The 21,763-nt window shown below is 40.1% G+C and overlaps 2 protein-coding genes across 6 annotated transcripts; both read right to left on the minus strand.

The window, feature by feature from the left end:
- Nucleotides 1-30: 30 nt before the first annotated feature.
- On the minus strand, nucleotides 31-9,032 carry orb (oo18 RNA-binding protein). Of its 4 annotated transcripts, none has more exons than XM_053749995.2 (13): nucleotides 8,868-9,032; nucleotides 8,361-8,477; nucleotides 5,430-5,566; nucleotides 5,031-5,112; nucleotides 4,725-4,811; nucleotides 4,375-4,444; nucleotides 3,723-3,912; nucleotides 3,256-3,415; nucleotides 2,769-2,934; nucleotides 2,300-2,427; nucleotides 1,754-1,845; nucleotides 1,275-1,436; nucleotides 31-1,050 (listed from the first exon to the last, which is right to left on the minus strand). In XM_053749995.2, exons 1-12 carry the CDS (start codon nucleotides 8,883-8,885, stop codon nucleotides 1,280-1,282), a joined length of 1,404 nt encoding a protein of 467 aa, XP_053605970.1. In that variant the 5' UTR covers nucleotides 8,886-9,032; the 3' UTR covers nucleotides 31-1,050; nucleotides 1,275-1,279. The 4 variants fall into 4 exon arrangements, with proteins under 4 accessions (XP_053605970.1, XP_053605969.1, XP_053605967.1 ...); XM_053749994.2 differs by having other exon boundaries at nucleotides 1,275-1,420; nucleotides 4,725-4,808; nucleotides 8,868-9,031; XM_053749992.2 differs by having other exon boundaries at nucleotides 1,275-1,420; nucleotides 8,868-9,026.
- A 451-nt stretch (nucleotides 9,033-9,483) lies between these two features.
- LOC128672694 (uncharacterized protein) lies at nucleotides 9,484-21,713 on the minus strand. Of its 2 annotated transcripts, none has more exons than XM_053749990.2 (15): nucleotides 21,458-21,713; nucleotides 21,147-21,275; nucleotides 20,825-20,991; nucleotides 20,471-20,692; nucleotides 19,824-20,079; nucleotides 19,335-19,481; nucleotides 18,869-18,943; nucleotides 17,789-17,946; nucleotides 15,985-16,188; nucleotides 14,999-15,216; nucleotides 14,353-14,569; nucleotides 13,351-13,464; nucleotides 12,491-12,668; nucleotides 11,523-11,736; nucleotides 9,484-11,246 (listed from the first exon to the last, which is right to left on the minus strand). In XM_053749990.2, the coding sequence occupies exons 1-14, from the start codon at nucleotides 21,593-21,595 to the stop codon at nucleotides 11,536-11,538; spliced, it is 2,424 nt and encodes an 807-aa protein (XP_053605965.1). In that variant the 5' UTR covers nucleotides 21,596-21,713; the 3' UTR covers nucleotides 9,484-11,246; nucleotides 11,523-11,535. The 2 variants fall into 2 exon arrangements, with proteins under 2 accessions (XP_053605965.1, XP_053605964.1); XM_053749989.2 differs by having other exon boundaries at nucleotides 11,504-11,736.
- Between the last annotated feature and the right edge of the window lie 50 nt (nucleotides 21,714-21,763).

A 21,763-nucleotide genomic window follows, 5' to 3' on the forward strand; every position in this document is an offset into this window, starting at 1 on the left:
TTGTGGGCTAACATTGAAAAACAGTTTGGTTTATACAATATATTTTCAGATAACATTAGAGTAGGTCCGAAACGAACAAAGCACTTGTAAAATCAACATTTGATATTTTAGTTGAGTTCGCCTAAAATCTATAAAATCCTCGATTATACAATTTTAAAAGCCCATTAAAAATTTTAAAATTATTCATTCTATCGGGCTAAAAACAGGCACCTTTAAAACATACGTTAAAATCACAATTTCTATGTAGGCACATGTAATTGATCTAAGGAACATTACTACGCTGAAGACGTATTACTATAATATATAAACATAATATACTTCATCGTATACAATATAAATCAGCTACAAAAGTAGGCTTTCCAATGCAGATGTTGAAAGTTTGTCAGTAAGGGAATATTTGTTTCAATATATCAGAAACTAACATTTTCTGCTGACAAATGTATTGAAGACACTGAAATGTATTAGATCTCGGAAAGCTATTGATTATAAAACAAAGTCATTCAAACAAATCAACGAAACGATTGGTATGTCCACTAACTCTGAACCTACTAACATTTACATTTAGTATGGCAAAGTAGTGAGGCTGATGTTTATAACGCTACTGTAAGACTTACTTGAAAGCTAATCTTACTTGAAGTCTAAATCTCACGCGACAAAAATCTATGTTGATCTGTTAAGTTCTCTATACGGAAATGTGGTTCTAAGAACCATATGTGCAGAAATTAAGTTCAGCCCGAAGCTGGAAAAGTAAAAATAGTATAGGGACGAAAATTTTGAAAGTAAAAATGTGGTATAAAAGGTTATAAAAATCAGCCTAAAAATCAACCTTAGTCTAATAAAAGCTAATGCTGGCAGAGCGCCCAACTTAATAGCAGCTCGACAACACGCCACGTGCGTGGCTCCGACTGTCCGGTCCGGTCCGTCCGGTCTGCCCGGTCCGGTCCGGTCCGCGCTAGTGCAGCGACCAGCCCTCGCTGGGCTCCTCGCCGGTCGCGCTGGCGTCCAGTTCCGACGTACCAGAGGTCCCGCTTGTGGCTGGGGACGGGGTCCCTGTCAACAAATACGCTTATTAAACGAAAAGTGTTGAGAAACTTCTACTTGCGTTGAGCTAGATGTGCCGAGAAACGTGTGGTAAGGAATTTGGACCTCGCTATTTATGCCTAGTGTTGTTTCTAACCTCAGACTTTTTTCGTTTTAGCTGTGAATAAATTGGGTTACATGGTCATTCTTATGCCTGCATAAAATAAAATAAAACGTAAAATGTACAAACTCACCCTCGCTAGGAGCGAATCCGTTGTACATGTTCTGTTCGACGCGCGGCATGCTGGCGGGGAACACCGGCGGCCCCTTGGAGTTGCGCATGAGCGGCTTGTGGGGCTCCGCCGAGTGCTGCCACATCCAGCACGAGCGGCAGAAGTACCTGCCACCGAACATCTCTATAGACAACATCTTAAAGCTGTCCGAAAACAATTGCAATAGATCTAAAGACCACAATTAAATCTGTCCAAAAACAGAACGTTCACGTCAGACACCTTTAGGAGAACAATGTTATCAATGACATAAGTTAACTCTAATCTATTTCTAACAAGCCAGTTCTTTAACTTTTACACACGCCTTCAACTTACCGTCAGATGAAGTAAGTCCGCAGTTGTCCATTTATTTAAAGTTTAAACTTTACAGCCATATTCGGGCGACGGCTTAGTAAAGTGAAGACTTGAGTAGAATTAAATACACAAAATTTCTAAAATATTACCTAAAGCACATCGGCTCGCGGCAGAAGTAAGGTCCCTGCTGTAGATTACACTCTGAGCACATGGAGTCCTCCAAATACGGGTCCACTTGTACCTGGAAAAGTATACCATTTACATTTCGTATTTAACAACCCATTATGCACCCAATACGAAATTCATGAAAATCGTGACGCTTTTATTTTACTATTTTGAATATATGCCAGATAAAGAGAACTATCAAATACTATTGAGAAACCAATTGAGTGAGAACTTGTTGTTTTCCTAGTGAGGGACTGACATTTTTAAATTACTAATGAAGTGAAGTGGAGAAACACTGGGTGTATATAATACCTACTAACCTAGTAGGTTAGCAACAATCTTAAATGTTGTTAATCTGTCAGATCTCATTTTACATTTACACTGTCATGTCGGTAGTTATTTTAAGGAAAAAATTATCATTTAAATTAATTCCTTCATTTTATTTCGAACAGAAATATATTTGTTTTTAAAATAAATGAGAAACCAAACTTTTTGGATAACTTATAGGCGAGAAATAGTGAGAAACCAACCTTTTTCGAGAACTTATCGGTGACGATCTCGACGTAGCCGGCGGAGATGGCGCGGATGTAGGAGCGCACGTTGTTGAAGGTGACGCGGCCCGATCCGATCGGGTACTTGTTCTTGTCGGTGTCGATACCTGGGGAAGAGTGCATATTAGAACTAAAAAATATAAAAATAAAGAAGTTTCTACTTTGAGGTCAACTCAATCGTGGGATTGCCTATTTATTGGAAACTTGAAAATATTTAAAAATGGAAACATCGAAGAAATTTTCACACTGCCAGTGTGTGGTAGATCACAGAGTATATAAAAAATATGAGAAATAATCAGCTATGTGTTCAAACACATCCGACGTTGCAACTACAGGAAGAAACCTTGAATAGTGAGAAATATCGAATAGAGATAGGCTTCTGATTTCAAGTCTTGAATAGTCTGAAAACTTGAATCGTGAGAAACCTTTCAAAGAGCGAGAAAGTTACCAGCGTAGACGACGCCGCCGAACAGCTCGTTCATGATGTGCGCGAGCGCAGCGGCGCTGAGCATGCCGTGCAGCGCGCCCACGAACACCGTGCGCGCCGGCTCCAGCCGCGCCGACCCGCCGCTCACCCAGTTAGAGTCCGACACCGCCCAGGGGATCACTTCTGCCTGGAATATACTATCACGTTTTAATGTGAGGTAGACCTTCCTGTAAAGACCGTATGATCACAGGCGTCCATTTCGAAATGGTCGTATAGGTGCCGCATCTATTTCTGCCGTCTGCAACGCGTGTGTGCCGCAGCATACCCGCCGCTCAAAAAGTAAATTTCAAGAATCCATAAATGCCGGACTTGGGATTTTTGAAAAGAAAAAGATTTTTAACAAATGGAAACAAAACCTATATGCTAAGTACTTTCTGCGATAAGTTAATATTAAACACTTGCATGCAAATATGTTTACCTATCACTATGAAACTAATATTTTACTCGCCTCCTTGGTTCGCATCTTGCGCGAGGATATGCGGTAGTACCAGTTGTGTTGGTCCCTACGAGAAGCAGCCAGCAGCGCCCTAACTCTGCGCTCACTGTCCAGCGTCACGTACGCGAAACCCCGTATCGCGGCCCCGTCCGATTGGCCCGGCCATTCCACGCTGAAATAAAGAATTAGTTGAAAAAAATGACAAGTGAGAAACCTTTGCACAATTATCCTCAAGGTATGCTTTGTTAAGTCAGAATAATTAGAATGAATTAATTTAAAAAACAGTTAAGAGTTTCACCAACAACGCCTATTGAATCCTGAGAAACTTAGGTGAGAAACCAATCAATCTCAAGCTAAAGGACTCACTGATCCATTGCATAAAAGCCTGTAACAACCCCAGCTCACTGATATTCTAGGATGCCTGATCTTTTGCAGACAACTGAACCACTTAAAAACATACGTTGGTATATTTAACTCACCGAACCGGATGGAACTGCTTCAAGGCTTGCAAGAGCGCCTGCTCGGTGATGTCCCAGGGCAGCCCCCCGAGGAACACCTTGGCTGAGAACCCCGCGCTGGGGTCAGTGACCCGCGCGGGCAGCGCTCCGCTCCAGCGCGCTGCGTCCCTGTCCGCCGTCGTCCCGTCCCGCCAGACCCCACTCACGCCACCTTCAAAGTATACGTTAATGTTTTTTCCTTATGGTACGTTATTGAACCAGCTAACTATGGGTAAAGTTGGTCTGACGATTAGGGATGCAAACAACCGTGCGAAGTGGAGACTGCAAAATAGGAAAGTGGACCCTGGGCTCCGACGCTCAACGGCCGCGAAGTAACCGGAAAAACGCTCTGATAAGTTAATATTTAAGATGCTGATGAAACTGCGTAGATTGCACATTGATTGATTGATACATCGCCACATGTGGCAATAAGCAAAGGGCTATATACGAAACATTCTTCCTAGTACGAATGGTTTGCAGCGATCATGTTCCTTAGCAAGCGAAAGACAGCTATGATGGCCTTTCAGATAAACGTTGAGAAAAACTTTGCACTTTAAAGAAAATGCTTCCAGAAAAGAGTTTTGCAATAGAATTAAACAAAAATGCGAACCAACCAAAAGCGATATGTACTTACAAAACGACGCACGTCGAGTGAGCGCACGCTCGTCTCGAGTAGTTCCTGGCTCAGTCCACTGCGGCTCCACCTGAGAATATACTTTCATATAAACAAGTTATTCCAAGAAATAAAAAAAAATGTGCGAATGCCATTTTGTAGAAAAAAAACAGATTCGGAATTGAACACCCCGCCGGGTTCAATTCCCGCTCGAATCGAAATGTTTCATCTCACTTTCAAAATTGTTAAAAAGCATGTATAACAACTGCCCGATAGCTGACAAGGCTATGTGTCCCTTAATCGTCTCAAAGACACTGAAAGATGAGGATCAAATTAGGACACAACCACATGCCACGTTGAGAGTTTCTCACCAATTTCTCGAGACCCTCGTAGCTGAGCCGCACCTGTATGGAGGTCTGCAGCGCGCGCGCGCTCGCCGCCGGCATCGCGAGGGCCTTCTGAAACAACTCTATACTGTACTGGTATACAAACACCATTTGCGCTACTTATGTATCAAGCATGAGAAAAAAAATTGTACAGTTAATTTTACCAATATCGATTGAAAGAGACTATTTTTCATGGATATATACGATTTCCATAGCAATCAAGGCGGCAATGATTCCGATATTAAACAGACAGAGCGGACACGCATCAATAATTTAAAAAATGGCGCTTACTAAAGAAGCGACGAGGTCCGTAATGCCCTGCCCCTGCCCCCCGGAGTCCTCCGACCAGCCTCCGCCAGGGCGGGCGCTCTCACTGCAACAGACATATATATAAATCACACGAATGGAGAAAATAGAGTAATGCCGAAACGCAACTTTCTCCGCATATAATATAAATGAAATTATCATTTAGCTAGGATCTATTTTAATATCTGGCGTCTGGAAATGTGCTAATTAAGTAACACGACTACTAGCTTGCTTCCATTAAGACCACATTAGCTGAAAAATAAAAGTACAACGCTAGTGCATTATATTGCGTGACAAATTTGAGGAGTCGTTGGCTAAAAATAAAATGAATCCGGAAATTACTCCAGAGGGAGTCACGAGGCAGAGAAACCACGAGAAACTCACCTGAAACTAGTGAAAGCCCGGGGATGCCTAGGCGGGAAGCAGTTGGGAGGGACGAGGGCGCGGGGGGTGTGCGCCACCTCGGGGCTGCGGGGCTCCTCCCAGCGCCAGTCGTCGCTGCCCAGCGACACCCCACCGTCCTGGAAGTAAGACTGATTAGTTGGCATGTCGAATTGGCTACAAGTGAGATCGCCTAAAACATGTTTAATTGCTACGGTTTAGAAGTGTTTTATTGCTAATATTGATGTTGGATTTAAGTCTCCTATAGACAATTTCTTATAATAACACCTATTACTATGTTGTGGAAAGTATTCACTTAATTCTTAGCGCGTCGACTCCTAATTTGTGAAGACCAATACCAGCATTATTTAACTAAATACGCCGGCAACCAATGTGCAAGCATCCCCAAAGGTTTCCTTCAAAGAATATTTGTTTCACATATAAGTTTTTAATTAATTCCAGACACTCCATATCTAACATCTTAAATTTTAAATGCATACCTAAGCAGAGATTTTCAAGCAACTAAAAATCCCGACTCCAATGCATTTAAAGCTACATTTAACACTACAGATTTCCAGCATCGAAATCTAAAACAAACAAAGCCGCCATAAAAACTAACAGCGCGATCGCTATCTGCCACAAATGCTCAACCGGCATGAAAGCAGTGTCTGCTCCAAAGACATCCCGGGGTCGGCGATTACGCGGGGCCAGCCTACACAAATAATATTAAATTGCCGGAGCATGCCAATACGAGGCCCGCCAAACGCCGCTGCCAAAAGCGCGATTGCTACTCACAGAATATAATCCGTACAGATGTGGTACTGTGACTACGGACAGAGGAGGCACTTGTCCTTGTCTTTGTTGTTCCTCGACAATTTTAGTCTTATTTTATTATAATTAGTCAGTTTTAATTAGCATTACAATAGAAAAAAATGAAGAGCGATAGCGGGCATAGTTTTAAATAGATGGCTCTGTACGAGTAGTGAGAAAGTTGTTTAGTGAGAAAATTGCTAACGCTAACGATAATTTTTCTAAAGGTATACAAAGATTTAAATTTTTGTTTATAAAAATTGACAACTGGAAATACAGACTTAATTACGATGATAAATGAGGGTAATGGTTCAGTTTTAAGTTTTATTAATTATACAAGTCTAAGATTGCGATGTATCAGTTCCGCACTCTCTTTATTTTCTACTTGTATCCTTATGCACTTCGGATGTACAGATTTGCGATTTTAGAGCCTCTTGGCAAGTAATGCAAGTTTATTTATTGCTCATATATTTTGTCCCAAATTATTAAGTACAATAGCTTTCGTTACAATGGGTGCACTCTAGGAGCTCGGGGATCTAATTTACGGACGTTCCAACATTGACTGCAATGGGGTTGCATTGTATGGACTTTAGGGACAATATAATAGTTTTCCTCGTATTAAAGAGGTAGTTTTAAGAAATTTGAATAAAGACAGACAGTTTACAATGTAAATATTAAATTTGTGATAAACTGCATATGAAAAAAGAAGGTTCAAATAACCATCGGAAATGTTATAGACGGACGAAAATTATGAAAACTGAACTGTAAAAACTATTCTTGAAGGAATAGTTAAAAGGAAGTAGAGGTCCAAGTAATTGCTAGGCAACTGAAAGTAGGCAGGTATCATCTATCGAGTACCTTTGAAGTAAAGCCGAATACCACATTAGCTTTAAATAATAAAAACTGAAGGTCTCTTTGAAATTACAAGAATTATAAGAAGTAATCGAATTATAATACTCTAAATAAATTAAATTTGTCAAAATTGCGTCAAAATGAATAAAACTATAGCAGTATTAACAGCAACGCATTACCATACGATTTCCATATAGATTTACAACAGAAGGGCCAATGCAAACGCAGTAAGTGCATGGAGTATTTGGCAGTGGGTTCACATTAATAGCTCTCAGTTGGCAGGCGGCTGACACTAGCGCCGACACCCGGATGTCGTCGCGGCGTTATGGACCAACTTATTTGAATATAGTTTTTGTCGCGACGAATTTGGCGCCCAACGTGGGACTATGAAAAAATTTTGTATATGATTGCAATGTCTTTATAGGATTTTATGATACGGAAAAATAAATTTTATTTGAAAGCATTGTAGGTATAATATGACTAGAGATTAGTGGGTACAGATGTTCGGCTAAAATTATGTTACAATATGAAAAAACATGAGAATATGAAGGACCTTTGCTAAAAAAATTATTCGATTTATATGACTAGCGATAATAGTAAAATTAAGACTGTGGCACTAAGGGCATTTTTTGAGGCAGATATCGTCCTACCAGCCAAGAAATTTAAAAGATTTAGATTAGGAGGTTAGTTCCAATTTTCTGCATTTAGATAATTTATTGGACAGCCTCACGGCTCGTTTAAATTTCTGCTTGAATAAGTGGTATTTATGAGTAAGTTCCGCTTTTGCAAATGATTTAGATATAGCGGAGAATAGTTATCGTTCAGCTCTTGCAACCAAAAATACTGAGAAAACATTTTATTTGGATACATAAAATTTAAAATATTAAAAACTAAAACTAAAGCTTTCCAAAATTTCTTAAATGCTTTTGAAAATACATTTAAATAGGTACTAGAAAATTAATGAAAATAAATTACGAAACTACAATCTACCCTCACTTATAAAAGAAACCGTTGCGTATGAAAAAAAATTACCCTGGTCAATTTTTCACAAGATACTTAACGCGACAGCTAAAACCAGTCGAAATAGGATTTTAAAAGTAGATAATGAATGGAAATAAAACCTTTATGAAACCTACCCTTACAAATTACTACCGTTGCATTTGATGCCGAATACTCTAAATATCTTTATATAAGTAACGCAACAGGCAAACTTAGTATATAAAAAATAAAAATATCACGCGACAAATGAGAAAATTAAGAAAAGTTACTTACATTATTGCGATGGTTGATCGGCGCGGCCGCGGGCTCTGCGATAGTCTGCTCGAAGCCGAGGAGGTCTGCCAGCGAGCTGCGGTTCTCGTTGGAGCCCCCGCCTCTGCGGCTTGTATCCTGAGATTATATTTGCTTTTTTAAAAAAAGATTATAAAGACGGTAGATGGAGTAGTGTCTGAATATCTGAAACATTTCTAAACTATATGCCCTATATACTATATACCCTACCCTGAAATAAAAAAAATGTGTGGGTATAGTCAACTGCATGGACTAAAATCTTAGTTAATTTCTGATATGGAAAAAATGGAGAGCAATTATCTAGACAGGTTTTAATAGAATTAACGGGTTAACTTGACAATAAACTTCATACTACGAAATCACATTGCATTCCTGAATCCTTATGGAAAACTATCAACGGCTCTGAAAAAACCAACGTGGTATCCCAATATTTATTTCAGGAATAGCATTTATACAGAACGAAAAAGAAACAATACTTAAAAAACTTACCTGATGCAAGAGCGGCATAAGTGCCGCTTTGAAAAAGTTTTCCGATGCTCGATGTATGTAGCCTGAAAGGTTGGCCAACCAGAGTTTCCTCTTAAGATGTTCTCGCGTCGGCGGCGCACAGACGACTGCCGGCGGCACCGCGCGCCTCGACGCACGAAGCCACCCACCCCTCCGCTATCCCCACTCCCCCACCCTTTTCTAAGCAAACCCCACCCACTCAAACTTCTTTAATTTCTTCATAACTTTTTCTATCTATTTTAAAGAAACAAATTAAAAAAATATAATATAATTTGTTTAGAGATTTATTAGTTAATATTTTGGAGTCATTTTAAAAAGATTAAAAAAAAGGAAAAATATTTTCCCGCGGAAACAGTTGAAACCACGCTACGCAAAAAGCGCATGCGTCAATTTGAAATTGGAACAAGTTGTCGTTTACACACTTTTAATTCTTGATATATCCTACCGAATCGTAAATAAAAAATGAGTTTCTCGTTTTATCAATGACAATTTTGATTTCTCTATATTTATTTTAGGCATATTCACAAATCAAACTTCAACGCGTCTTCTCAATAAGAAAAGCTTGATGACTTTTTTTTCACATCAGTGAAGATCAGATCACAGAAGTGAAGTGTTTTCCCGTAGGAATAATGTAAATTTTATGAAAACTGCCTAAATGTCCTATCTTGTTAGCACTCTTGTATAAGTCAATACAAAAATAAGTTCTGTTCCCCGCGGGTAGGGGAAAAATATTTCTAAATAGCAGTTTCTATGGCTACCCTTAAGCTCCGTTTTCGCAGAAAACTCTGGATAAAATGCACCATATGTGCTATTGTAGGTTTAATTATAATTTAGCGTTATCGTTAATAAGATCACTAGTTGCACCCCGTGGCCTCGGCCCTGTGGATTTTTTATACAACTGAACAAGGAAACACTTTTGCGGCCCACCAGATGGGAAGTGGTCGCCGCAACGCATGGTCGACGCATGCAACATCAGGGGATAAAAATACCGTGCGTGCTGTTCGAGGATAAACTCCACACATTTACCGATTTTGTAAATAACTTATAAAATACAGGATTTGATCAGATTATTGTGAAAAAAGGGAAGACAAGGTCATGTTTAGTAAATATTTTATTAAAATAAATAGTACATACATTTATAACATATTTCATTACAATGTCGCGAAATTCCATAGTCATCGTGCCCTTGACGGACCATCATAGTGTGATCAATACACCTTTGACTTAACAAAAATGTCCCCGAAATTCTTAGGTAAGTAGTTATACTAGCAACGCCCCGCAGCTTCGCTCTCATCGGAATATGAGAATGAACAGTACCCTAATCGTTTCTCTAGGTTCTGTAGTCCTTGTGACCTGTAAACGGTTCATTGTATTCCTAGGTATCCACAGACACCATTTTACCACAAACGCTCATTTTTTACTTAATTAGTCGTTTTTTTTCCTTACTGAAGTTTATTATTTTTAACTGTGAAATATACTTGTACTGGTTGTAGATTTGAATATAAATATATTAGGACAAATCACACAGATTGAGCTAGCCCCAAAATAAGTTCGAGACTTGTGTTATGGGATACATATATGGATAAACATCCAAGACCTGGGCCAATCAGAAAAAGATCATTTTCCATCATGACCCGACCGGCGATCGAACCCGGGACCTCTCGGTTCAGAGGCAAGCACTTTACCACTGCGTCACCGAGGTCGTCTTTTTGAATTTAATTTGAATAAATAAACATTATTATATTTTACAATTATTCTACCCGTGTATTAAATTTTGTAATTATCCGTCCAATGGATATTGTTTCAATACATTTAGATAACTTCATATACCCTGATTAATTTTATTTGTATATGACAAATAGCTAAAGTCCGTCTGCAAAGAGTAGAAAATAAAGGGCGCTGAATGCCCTGGGCTGGCAGCACTGGGAGTCAATCCATCTTGACGTGCAATACCAAATAAAATGCTATTTGGTATTGCAATTACAAAAAAAATGAAGTTCATAAAAAACATTTTTCAATTCATTTTAAACAAACTGCACAGTCTGTCAAGAAAGTGATGGAAAGAAATGTGGTCGTTGTCTCCTGCTGGCTAGCAACACTGGGTGTTTATCAACCAATCGTGACCATTCCATTTGGTATTGCAATGTAGTTCATTTAAAAATAGTTTTATTCACTTTATTGACAGACTGTATAGTTGAGAACATAAATTGTTACAATCACTTGCAAATAACTTTATACAAATAAAAATTATGTAACGACGCTTCACGGGCATGTTGTTGTCGCTGTGCACACCATGGTCCCACACTGCGGTCTGAAGGTTTCTCACTCGTTTCTCAAGAGATTATTACTCTATGCTTTGTGCTGGAAAACATAAACATACATAAACATTATAACTTTAATTGCAATTAACATAATTTTTTATTGATAAATTTCAATTTCAAACATATTAAAAAAGTTAATATTAATTGAAAAGTTTTAAGAATTTTTATGAGAAAGGATAGAAAAGGATAAAATCATCCCAATGCGATAAATATATTAATAAGATGCGGCAGAGGACTTTGTTCTATAATATGATAGGATAATGGAGTAAAGATCTGAAGTTGACATATATAACTCACAGACAGACAAGTTTCTCACCTCAAAATCTTCATCAATCTTGCAGTCCAAACACAGGCGCGATGAGGGTCCCCCCTGTGTGCAACGTGGTGGGTCTGGGCCGGGGCAAGGGGCCCCTCTCGTCCGCGTACATGTAGGGCAGGCGGAGCACCCAGTAGGCGGACGGGGACAGCTTTATTGGGGCGCTGCCGGCCGGCTGCGGCACGAACGTGGGCCCGCCCGGCACCGGCTGCACCTGGACTTCCACCACGCCGTTGATCCGTTATAGTACGGATAGATGGCGCTATGATCGACTCGTAATAGAAATGGACAAGTCTAGAACGTGCAATTGGAGCCTGATTGATTTCAACATTTTTAGGGAATAGCATTGTTGCTTTTCAGCTGTTAAGGCTATATGTTCCTTAGTCACCTCATACGACTTCCACTGGAGGATATGGAGTGGGCATTTTAGGGCGGGAATTAACACAACAATCCCTTATAACTATTGTGTCAGATTACATAATACAAATATTGTTAGGAAAATGAAGTAATATTTACATGCAGTACATAAAATATGTACAAATTGGGTATCTTATCTCACAAAACAAAGCTTACACACATCCATACATTGAACATAACATAACAAATCTACACTATCAAGATACCTTTTTTAAATAAGGGCAGTGATAACGCAAATATATCGACACCCATGAAATGGTCATTGTACGATTGTATGAGGCGGTGCAATGGTGCGCGTTCATCCGCATTGGTTATACAAATGCAAATGTAGGTTCAAAAAAAACAAGATGTTAAAGCATTACAGGCTCGGCCCAATCTCCAAGGCAGTCTATAAAGCAATTGGTTGGTTAATTCAATACTATCAAACATATTACGACATATTTTATATAGCTAGACTTGATCCATTCATTGATTATCTCTCTATCTTGTCAAATATAATTAAGTCAAATTAAAATTACGTGTATAAAGTTATTAATTTATATAATTGAGACCTTGGGGTCGAGCATGACGTGCACGGACGCCTTGGGCGTGACGACGTGCAGGCGCGTGAGCTGCGCCACGCGGCACACGCAGCTCGCGAACAGCGGCATGTCTGTGTTCGCCAGCCGCGCTCCCCCACCCGTCGCGCCGCTGCCCGACACCATGCTGTCCGGCGACGACATCATGAACCTGGCGCAGAGGTAATCATTATTATTATATTTCATAAAACCTTAAAATGAAACTCATACATTATTTATGTATATACCAGAGCTATCTGGTTAAATGAGCCATTTCATTAAAAAGTTCATTAAACGCCGGCATTCAATTGAACGCCTAGGCCGAAATATAATTGAACTAGCATCTACCAACGTTCAACTTGACGACCTCGGTGGCGCAGTGGTAAAGTGCTTGCCTCTGAACCAAGAGGTTCAGAGGTTCGATAAACCGGGTTCGATCCCCGATCGGGTCATGGTCTTTTTCTGATTGATCCGGGTCTTAGATATTTATCTATATATGTATTTGTTATAAAATATAGTATCGTTGAGTTAGTATCCCATAACACAAGTCTCGAACTTACTTTGGGGTTAGCTCAATCTGTGTGATTTGTCCTAATATATTTATTAATAATATTTATTTAACTAGTTCTACTCCCAACCCCCACGATTGTCCTGCATTCGAAATTCAGCAGTAGGAACCAAATAAACAGAAAACCTACCACGAAACAACAAACACGTACCACGTTACTAATGTCCACATGCCGTCTCTTTTCCCCATACTTTGTATATTTCGTGTAAAAAAGTCAATGACGTGTTACGTGTTTTATGGTTCGTGGTAGCCCCCCAGATCGGTCGGGCTGACTGTGACTACTGACCTGTGTCCGCGCGGACACTCGTACTCGAAGCCGATGAAGATCTTGACGGTGAGGTGCGGCGCCGGCTTGCGGGAGCGAGACGGCGCGCTGCGCCACAGCCCCGCCTGCTCTAACCTGCGGTGTTGCCACTCTCTTAATAATACTTCACATCTATATAACATTATCTGTGTGATATAAAGGTTTGTTTACTCACTGCGATTTCTCTATTTATTTATTTCACAAAATATTTTACAATTGTGTTAGAAACATAAAAATAAATAAATGAATATTAATAAAAATAATACATTAGCAAAACACTGTCTTAAAGTGTCATCGATATCAGTCGATACACGCAACAAGTAGTTAAAAATATAGTTTGAAAAACTTCGTCAATTTTATAGATGTCTTTGTCAATTAACATTTTCTATAGTTTACTCTTAAACATTTGTAAAGTGACATTGACTCCGAGGTCTACGTGCGTGTAATGGAGCTCCTACTGGAGTAATAATATTTCCGGGGTGGACAGGTACCCCATGTCCTTCGTCTTACTTCCAACTACAGCATGACACTTTTATTTATTCATTCAAATTTTGACATTTTTAATAATGGTGTAAATTCGTCCTCCTAATTTTTAATATATGTATAAGACCTATATTTGTTAATTGACGTCCTTGGAGAAAAGGCTGCGGTGAAGTTTGTTGCGCCGCTTCTTCTTCACCTGCGCTTTGGAAGCCGGCAGTAGACTTAGTTTAAGTAACTTTTGACGTCAATAAGTGATGTATATCATCCTAAATTGAATAAAGAATTTTGAATTTGAATTTGAATTTGAATAAAGCATGCAAAATTTCAAGAAGATTAGTTAAGCAGGTAAAGCCTGAAGAATATAAGTAACAAACAAACTTACTTTCGCTTTTAAATTATTAATCAATATAGTCAGTATTTGTTTTGCATTAAGAGGACATTGTCACTTACATCGTAGAATTTCAAAATAAATCTTCACAGCAGTAAAGATAAGTCGCTCACCGAACAGCGCAATCCCATGGTAGCAAATAGTTGGAGTGCGGCAAGAACCCGGGCTGCAGATGCTCAGGCAGCCCCACGCTGTGCGAGTACAGGGACGAGGCCCCGAGACACACCAGCGACCAGCTGGGGAAGGCCGGCAGCAGGCCGCTGGGGCTGCCGAGGTGCAACATGCCCGGGAGATACTCAGTCGTTGACGGCTGACGGGTTATCACTTTCTCTAAAACGAGATGAATCACAGTGAGAAACCTGGATTTTCACGCGAGAAACGCGGTTTAAATACGATGAATTCTTGTTATACAAGTTTATTTGTTACAATTATTTTTTTTTTTTAAATCCCGATTTTCAATATTCATTTCGCTACAGCTTTTGAACGGCTGAAACGATTTTGACCAAACAGAACTACCGCATAAAAATTTGCTATCGATTAAAAAAAATCGCAACCAAATCGGTTCACCCGTTGATGAACTACGGTGCCACGTACACAGACAGACAGACACACTTAACGGTCAAACTTAAAAACAAAGTCCTCTGCTGCGTCTGTCTGTCTGTTCGCGTTCTACACGGATTCTCATACGAACGAGCAGAGATGAGAGTGAAAGAGAGGAGGAGATACAAACAACATTACGCACACAGAAGTATCACTCACCCGACGCCGCGTCTCCCCGGACAGGCACCACATACTTGTCCTCGGGCGTGTTGTCGTCGTCGTCCTCGTCGCGCGCCTCGCCGGGCGACAGCGCGTCCGGCTCGGACCAGCCGCCGGCCGCCGGCCCGGCGTCCGGCGCCGCCTCGCCGGACAGCGACGCCGACGCGCGTCCGCCGGGCGCCGCCTCTTGTGATGACGAGTCTTTTAATGACGCAGCCCTGGAAATAATAATGGTCCAGCATTGTTTATATTGTATTTCTTCTGAGCAGTGGTCGTTCCGAATTGTCAGTAGTTTGTAGCTTTTTGAGAAATCAAAAAAGTGAATTTGAATTAGGAACGCCGGATTCTGGAAATGACAAACGAGTTTCTAACGTCAGATTCAATCATCACCATGCCGAGTGTGTTATTGCCAACACAGTGTTTTATTCAAGTCGCCTAAACGCATCTGACATGATTTTTACGACTACTTACCGCCTAAACGGCGGTTCGGTGGCAGGTTTCCTCACAATGTTTTCCTTCACCGGAAGCAAGTGGTGGTCTATGAAAACTGCTATATGAGTCAGATAGGTATACAAACTCAAATAATGACACGAGTAGGATACGACCTTTCGATCCATAGGTGGGCGTCTTAACCATTACACCACCACCGCTTAAGGTTCAATTAAAAGGTTAAACGTTGTATTGCGATGACCATTCTTTGCACCAGATTAGACCTGGAGCGGGAGTCACCATTTCCATATACAGTGCCCCAATTCACCGACTACATATTTCGCGTCTACTCCACTCCATACTGGAGATATTTAATATTCATACATATTACAAAAGGAAGTCCTATCGCGTCTGTCTATATGAAGCGATAAACTCTAAAACTACCTTACGGATTTTTGTACAGTTTTCACGAATAGATAGTGTGATTTCTAGAGAAAGTTTTGTTGTATAATTTATGTGGTATCACCCGAGCGAAGCCGCGATAGGCCACCAGTTACCTATAAGTAGGAGTGGAAGGCTGGAAGACGGGAAATTCGATCGTCTGCAACGTAGGGCAGGTGCCACATTCCTCGGCGGCCTGAGTGTAGAAGGTGTGGTTTGCGCTGCGGACCGAGTAGGGGTCTTCGCGGGAACTCTTGCTGCGGCCGCAGTTGCACGCCGCTATATAGCGGACGCCGGACGAGTGCTCCTTGCTATTGTCACTGGAAGTTTTACCACAATTTAATGAGATAGTCTTTCTCTCTCTTATATTGGACGTCCAAAGACCAGGATTCGGGTGTAATATTAATTATTTTTTGATGATTTTACAACTGGTCGACAGCCTGATGACTACCCGTTTTGAATGCTATTGTTACCTATCAGTTTCTGGCTTAAGGCAATGACCTAACGCTGCATGAAATAATCCATTCTAATATTATAATAATATGTACAAATACTAATTATAAATGCGAAAGTCTGTCTCTCTGTTCCGCTTTCACGGCTAAACCGCTGGACCAATTTTGATAAAATTTGGTATGCAAGTAGTTTAAGACCCACGTTGAATCATAGGCTACTTTTTTTCCAGAAATCAATGTGATTTTCAGAATTTTCCCAAATGACTATAATGGGGAGTGAACGATAAATTCACGCGAGCGGAGCCGCGGGCAAGAGCTAGTGGTAGTTTAATAACAAATTTTGAATTTGATTCCAATTGTTCAATGTTAAACAGGCGCCAGCATTCACACTGCAGCTAAAATCTGATATCATATCATGTCTTTCATCAATTGTGTCACGATAGTGACAATTGTGTCACCGTGACACAATTGATGAAAGACATGACGTTTTATCAGGTTTTTTTAGCTTGCGTGTATACCCTAATACCCTAGTCCTCATCTTTACTTCCCAGGCTGGACTGAAGTCTCCAGCATGTAAGGGCAGACTACCTGACACCAGTACCACAGCTGCACTAAATATACAGCAGCACATAAGAACATACGTCTAGTACTGAAAATCAGTGTATTGCTCCTAGAGTAATAACATCACTGAGTTGTGGCCTGTTTAGATTGCTGCAGCACACACATCCATAATCACTTTTTGTACTTACCCACGTTTTGTTTTTTTTTTATCTTAATTTTCTTTTTTGGTTATTATGTGTGTGTCTGTAGTTTTTTGAATAGGCTTATTTATATTCTATTCTATCAGGCTAAAGAAGAATGCTTACAAAACTGAGTGAAATATATATATCTGAAAGCAGCTGAAAGCGTTCAGCGTTATAGCGTATATATTGTATTTTATAACCGTTATATCGTCTTAGTTATAACATATAGCTGAGCTGTGATCCATTCGGCACGATGTTATTAGTATTAAGCAAATTGTATATCAAACAATGTAATTTTTCGCCGAATAAAGTTTTTCATTCTTTCTTTCTATATCAGAATTTTCAATAAAATAAAGATACTAGGACAAATCACACAGATTGAGCTAGGCCCAAAGTTCGAGACTTGTGTTATGGGATACTAACTCAACGATACTATGTTTTATAACAAATACATATATAGATAAACATCCAAGACCCGGGCCAATCAGAAAAAGATTACTTTCCATCATGACCCGACCGGAGATCCTCTGAACCTGAACCTCTCGGTTCAGAGGCAAGCACTTTACCACTGCACCACCGAGGTCGTCGTTAAAGTATCCCTATAGTTTATGTTTAACTTTTTCCCAAAGGTTTATTGATAGAGAATGTCTAAATGGAAGTATCCAGCACAGCCAGGACCCAGCTTCCTATCACCTATAAATAATGAGAGATCATACAGCACTCACTGGTGCGGCAGCATGCAGACGTGGTGCGTGAGCGAGGGCGCCTCGCACAGACTGCGGGCGCCCCACACGGCGCGGCAAGCAGCCGCCAGCCGCGCGCGGGCGCCCGCCGCCAGCGGCCCGCGGGCCATGCTCTCCAGCACGCCCAGCGCCACGCTCACCTGCAACAATACTTAGGTAACCTCAGGTGGGAGAGGGATCAAGTGTTATCACTCGAAAATTATTAAGGCATTTAAATTTACTTTAAGCCTAGTTTTGTAGTTCCTGAAAGATTAAAACATTGTCCTTCTTCCGCCGTAGTTACTTAAAAATATCCACTTTCCTACTTTTACTCCTCCATTTCAAATGATCTTCGACATCCTGTTATCCCTGATGACATCAAGCCCGCTCCTGGCCCTTTCTGTCAGCACAAAACGGCTTCGCCATATTTGTTCACCACATAATTAAATTGCTTGTTTACGCAAGCAAGAACACGCACTCGTATCTAAACTTTACATTTATTCATAATGAATAACTTTTAAATATTGCTAAAAAGAACCATGTACCTTACAATATAAATATAAATATATTAGGACAAATCACAGAGATTGAGCTAGCCCCAAAGTAAGTTCGAGACTTGTGTTATGGGATACTAACTGAACGATACTATATTTTATAATATACATATATAGATAAACATCCAAGACCCGGGCCAATCAGAAAAAGATCATTTTCCATCATGACCCGACCGGGGATCGAACCCGTGACCTCTCGGTTCAGGGGGCAAGCACTTTACCACTGCGCCACCGAGGTCGTCAAAGTACCTAAATCTATTCTATATATAGTATAATGATGTTATCTTAACTAATATTATCATATTAAAGTATATTATATATCATATTAATATATATTAAAGTAAGTTTGTTTGTTATCTTTTCATGCTAAACTAATCTTAATTTTAGCATACATGTAATTTGAAGTGTGGAGTAAGACATAGGGTACCTTTCATCCCGGACAAATAACTTCCCATGGGGCGCATTTACGCGGGCGTAGCCGTGGGCAAAAGCTAGTTAGAAATATAAAGATACGTTTTGCAAAGCATACCTTATGTGCGTGATGTTGACTGGAGTAATGTGACGGCAAACCTTCCGCGTACGACGCTTGTGCAATCGGCAGCACCTGAGAACAAGTCTTGAATCAGCCCAAAGGAACTGCTCACCGTATCACAGAATAACTTGTCCTAATATGACAAAAAACTTGATATTACATGTAATTTTTCTGTGCGCGCTGATTTTTTGTTTTGCGAGCGTTCTCCTATAATTTATTTATTTATTTTATTTTCGAGGGTCTTAAAGCGAAATATAGGGTAAAGTTAATGTTTCGATATATAAAACTATGCTAATTACAAGACTCCGCTTATCCTCCGCTCTCCTACGCCAATTATAAAAAAAAAAAAACAGAATTTTCAAAAATTGTCTGTAGTATAAAAAATCCATTTGCGATAGTTGACTAAAAATATTACTGCTAACTATAAAAAAGTATATAATAAAACAAATTTAAAATGATGTACCTTAGCACACCTTGCCTGCGAGAACCGCACATCTGTGGCGAGGGCGTCGTACAGCGCGCCGGCCTCTGATTGGTCCTCCGCACTCGCCGACAGGTATATCGGTGCGAGCGCTTGCGCTGCGTTGCGCCAACTTGAAGCGCTTGGGAGCTACAACAAGTAATATCTATCCATACTATATTCTCTCTCTCTCTCTCTCTCTCATCAGAGAGATCTCCCAGTTTCTTCCACAGATGTTAAGCCATCCGCTTTTCTACTTTCATTTATACTATAATATCATGAATATGAGTGTGTTTGTCTATTTGCCTTTATTTCGCATAAAAAATTATTGGGGTTTTTAGGAGAAATATAAGACAAGATTTGGAATCTTGTATATATGTGAGATGGTATAAGGACAGAGAGAGAAAAAGTATATATATACCTCAACCCTATCTCATTCTTACATGTACAGGGCACAAAGCCCAAAATCCGTCTATAAATAAAAGATCTCACCTCAAAAAACGAAGTACTCATAGCGTATTTGCCCACGTTATCATCGAAGCCCTCACTGAAGGCCAAGTCTACATGTGCCTGCAGGAACTGCTTGAAAGTGGGCCGTTGGCTCGGCTGTGCGGTGGTCACATCACCAGAACACCTCTCAACAAGACCGCGGACTAGGGAGCTGACGTCACGCGCGTGGTTTGAATTCTCCTCCGCACTCATGTATACAAATTCTTCGTTTTTTGGTATAGCGAACAGGGATTTTGCACTGTTGGCAAAAGCAGCATAATATCATTTGATGTAATGTTAGTAATTTACTGCGAGCTTCTTATTATAGGCAAGTTGTATGTAATGGTGTAGATACAATGGTTTAAGAAATGTACAAAAATCAAGGATATAATAAAATAATATTTGGAAATTGTTGCACTTCTAATCTGGCGTTGTATTGAATACTATTAGTTGAATCTATACTATTATTATAAAGAGGTGTTTGTGAGTTTGTATGTTTGAAGCAGTTAATTTCTGAAACTGCTGAACAGATTTCAAAAATTCTTTCACCATATCCAAGATTGCTATAGGCTTTATTTTATCTCAAAATTACCACGGAATCGAAGCCTCGGGCGACATCTAGACTTCAAATAAAATTAAACATTAGGTACCAAACATTAGTGATGATCCTCGCCTTCCTCAGTATAAAATAAAGCTGGTCCTCCACCGCGTGCTCAAGCCGCTTCAGGGACGCAGGCGCAGCGCGCAGCGGGGCCGGGGCGCGGCGGAAGTGGAACAGCAGCCGCGGGCAGCTGCAGCGGCCGTGCGACTCCCACGCACTGCCCGGGGCCACCTCACACAGCGCAGTGCTTGTGCGCGGCAGGAGCTCTGTCCTGCAGACAATATATTTATTAATTATGTGCATCCCTTTCTGTTGGTTGGTCAGATCCAACCAAGTCGGATTTTTTTACATTCAACATTTGCATAATTAAAATTATGAAACTTAATTACTAAAATTACTCTACCTGTAAGCATCAATAGCTTTGAATAGCTGCAAGTATCCCAGGTCGAACACTGGTGTGGGAGAAGACAGTACCACAATGTGACACAGGTGGAACAGCAGGGCCATTGCCCGACAGGACTCCGAGGCCAACTCTCCAGAGGCAACTAACCAATGGGCCGCATCTGCATCCTGAGAAATGACATATGAAATCTGTAAAAAATTTTCAGAGCAAATAGGTACTTGTACAACCAACTTAGAAATATATAGGTATGTAAAGAAAGTAGTATGGATCATTGTGGTGGGGTCAATTGTAAATTTGCATTGGTATACTTAATAAAACTCACCTTTATAGTAGTTTTGGAATTTTCATCCAGTGTAGCAGCTAACTTAGTGAGCTGCTTGGTGTCGAGGTATGTGACAGCATGAAGGTAGAGTACTCCTTGCCGCTCATCCCAGAAGCATTCTATATTATTCTGTTTCAACCGAAAAACATATAATGAGTCGATCGTAACGTTCACCTTAATAAATAGTTACTGCTATTAGTTTGTAAACATTGAGAAAATTCTAGTAGAGGTTAGTGTTAAAAATCTGTGTTATATAGATTTAAACATCAATACTACTACATCTCAACGGCAATTCTAAGGAAGATAAATACCTCATCGCTCTTCGCCGAGGGCAGAAGAGGAGTTGTTTTGTTCGAATAACGATATGGTGACTTTCCGATCACTCCAACTACAACAATACGCTCCTTTTTGGAAAACTCCGGAATATCCTCGATTGGAAATGTCTTCATTTTTACTATTATTTTGTTTCTGAAATACAAATTTTTTACATTTATTTCGTTTTGATTTGTTTGTGATGTGATAAAGTATTCTTCCCTGGCCAACCCGTAGGTACTTTCAAAAAAACTTGTTGTGACATTGACGTATATATACTGACAATAAAGTGGCAATGTATTTTA

This window comes from Plodia interpunctella, chromosome 9, assembly GCF_027563975.2.
Source record: "Plodia interpunctella isolate USDA-ARS_2022_Savannah chromosome 9, ilPloInte3.2, whole genome shotgun sequence".
NCBI classification, from domain to species: Eukaryota; Metazoa; Arthropoda; class Insecta; order Lepidoptera; family Pyralidae; genus Plodia; species Plodia interpunctella.

What these genes read in the sequence shown, in the direction of transcription:
- orb (XM_053749992.2), bottom strand. An exon ending in CGGCGGCGTCGTCTACGCTG is followed by an intron (nt 2,428 to 2,768) that starts GTAACTTTCTCG and finishes ACTCTTCCCCAG; the next exon opens with GTATCGACACCGACAAGAAC. An exon ending in CGGATTCGCTCCTAGCGAGG is followed by an intron (nt 1,051 to 1,274) that starts GTGAGTTTGTAC and finishes ATTTGTTGACAG; the next exon opens with GGACCCCGTCCCCAGCCACA.
- LOC128672694 (XM_053749990.2), bottom strand. Translation starts at nt 21,595, where the DNA reads ATGAAGACATTTCCAATCGAGGATATTCCGGAGTTTTCCAAAAAGGAG. An exon ending in AGGATCATCACTAATGTTTG is followed by an intron (nt 20,080 to 20,470) that starts GTACCTAATGTT and finishes TTTTGCCAACAG; the next exon opens with TGCAAAATCCCTGTTCGCTA. An exon ending in CGCAGGCAAGGTGTGCTAAG is followed by an intron (nt 18,944 to 19,334) that starts GTACATCATTTT and finishes ACTTGTTCTCAG; the next exon opens with GTGCTGCCGATTGCACAAGC.